General features: G+C 38.7%; 1 protein-coding gene across 1 annotated transcript; it reads right to left on the reverse strand.

Annotated features, from left to right (window-relative positions):
• Positions 1-310: 310 nt before the first annotated feature.
• Positions 311-1,258, reverse strand: LOC124229385 (olfactory receptor 8J1-like). The gene has a single exon (XM_046644578.1). It carries the CDS (start codon positions 1,256-1,258, stop codon positions 311-313), a length of 948 nt encoding a protein of 315 aa, XP_046500534.1.
• Between the last annotated feature and the right edge of the window lie 504 nt (positions 1,259-1,762).

Here is a 1,762-nt window from a genome sequence, read left to right on the forward strand (position 1 = left end):
GTTGGTCTGTTTTAACTTATTTAATTTTTTAACTTATATCTTTCCTGAGTCTTGGAGATATTTATTTCAATCTAGCTACCTGCAAACTCCTTGGCAAAGTTAGTAAATAATGCTTTGCTTCTGTATTAACCTGATAACTTCTAGAGTTTCCGTTTGTTTTTTAATTCACTGGTTCCTGATCCTAGCCCCTTTTAATTCACAGGATTAAGTACTTGTAAAGAAAGGAGGTCAGCCACCTACCCTTTTGCTTTCTCTGCTGTAATGACAGCCTATCTTGATCTTGTCTTCATTTAACTATAGAGATCTAAATTCACATTAATTTAAAAGAACAGCGTGAGTTTGTCAGAAATCTCCAAAGGGCAGCCTTCACATCCTTATTCCGCAGGCTGTAGATCATGGGATTCAGCATTGGAATCACCACTGTGTAAAACACGGAAGCCATTTTATCAGTATCCATTGAATGGTTAGTTGGAGGCTGCACGTACATGAAGAGCATTGTTCCATAGAAAACCGTTACCGCCATCATGTGTGAAGCACATGTGGAAAAGGCTTTTTTCCTTCCTTCTGATGAGTGTATCCTTAGAATGGACAAAACAATGTTGAAATAAGATACAAGAACTATAATCATGGAAAAAACCAAATCTGTAGCAGCAGATATAAAAACTACTGTTTCTGGAAAGTAAGTATCAGAGCAGGACAATGCTAACAAAGGGACGGTATCACAGAAATAATGATTGATGACATTGCAAGAGCAATAAGACATGGAGAATATAGAAGATGAAGCCAGAAGAGCTATGAAAAAGCTATAGAGGTAAGTGAGGGATACCAGCAGAAGGCAGACCTGCCGAGATACCACCACCATGTAGAGCAGGGGATTGCAGATGGCCACATAGCGGTCATAGGCCATCACAGCTAACATGAAGACCTCAGCTACAATGAAAACCAAGAAGACTCCCAGTTGGATGGCACATTCATAGTAGAAGATGGTTTTCTTCTTTACCAAAAAATTGATCAGCATTTTTGGGGCTATGACAGTAGAATTGCCAAGATTGATGATAGCCAAATGTCGGAGGAAAAAATACATGGGGGTCTGAAGTCGAGAGTCAACACTGGTGAGAGTGATGATGCTCAGATTTCCTGCCACAGTCAGTCCATAGATGACCAGGAAAACAAAGAAGAGTGGAATCTGGAGTTCTGGACGGTCTGAGACACCTGTGAGAATAAACTCAGTGACCCGGGTGAAATTTCCAGGAGCCATGTAAGAGTTTGGAAATTCATCTGTTTGGAGAAAGAAAGGAGAAGTGGTTACAAACGTTAAGGGACTCTTTTCTAGGACTGCCATTTGATGGCAAGGGCAAGTCCTTGGGTGAGAATTCCTGCAATCCTTTATTAACCTAAGCCATTTATTAAACTCAAGGTTCTAGGTTTTATAAATACAGCTTGCAGTCATTTGGGAGATAGAAAAAACAAACATGGTCAATTAAATGGATGGTTCACTGTCATGCATATTATGAGAATTTACTTCCTCACAATTTTATTAAATTATGCATATCTTATTAGCTTGCAAACAATAGAAGCCATGATTCATGTCTTACGTCTTTTGCATTGAGTGGGAGAAAGGCTTGAGGAATTGCATGTGCCATATAATTCAATGTCTCTTTCTGATTTCTTATTCTGAGATTTCTTGCTTTTTCTCAAGAATAGATAATCTAGCCACAATCCTGCTCCATTTTCTTTCTTCAATCTTTCTATAACTTCTAAT

This window comes from Equus quagga, chromosome 17, assembly GCF_021613505.1.
Source record: "Equus quagga isolate Etosha38 chromosome 17, UCLA_HA_Equagga_1.0, whole genome shotgun sequence".
Classification (NCBI taxonomy): domain Eukaryota; kingdom Metazoa; phylum Chordata; class Mammalia; order Perissodactyla; family Equidae; genus Equus; species Equus quagga.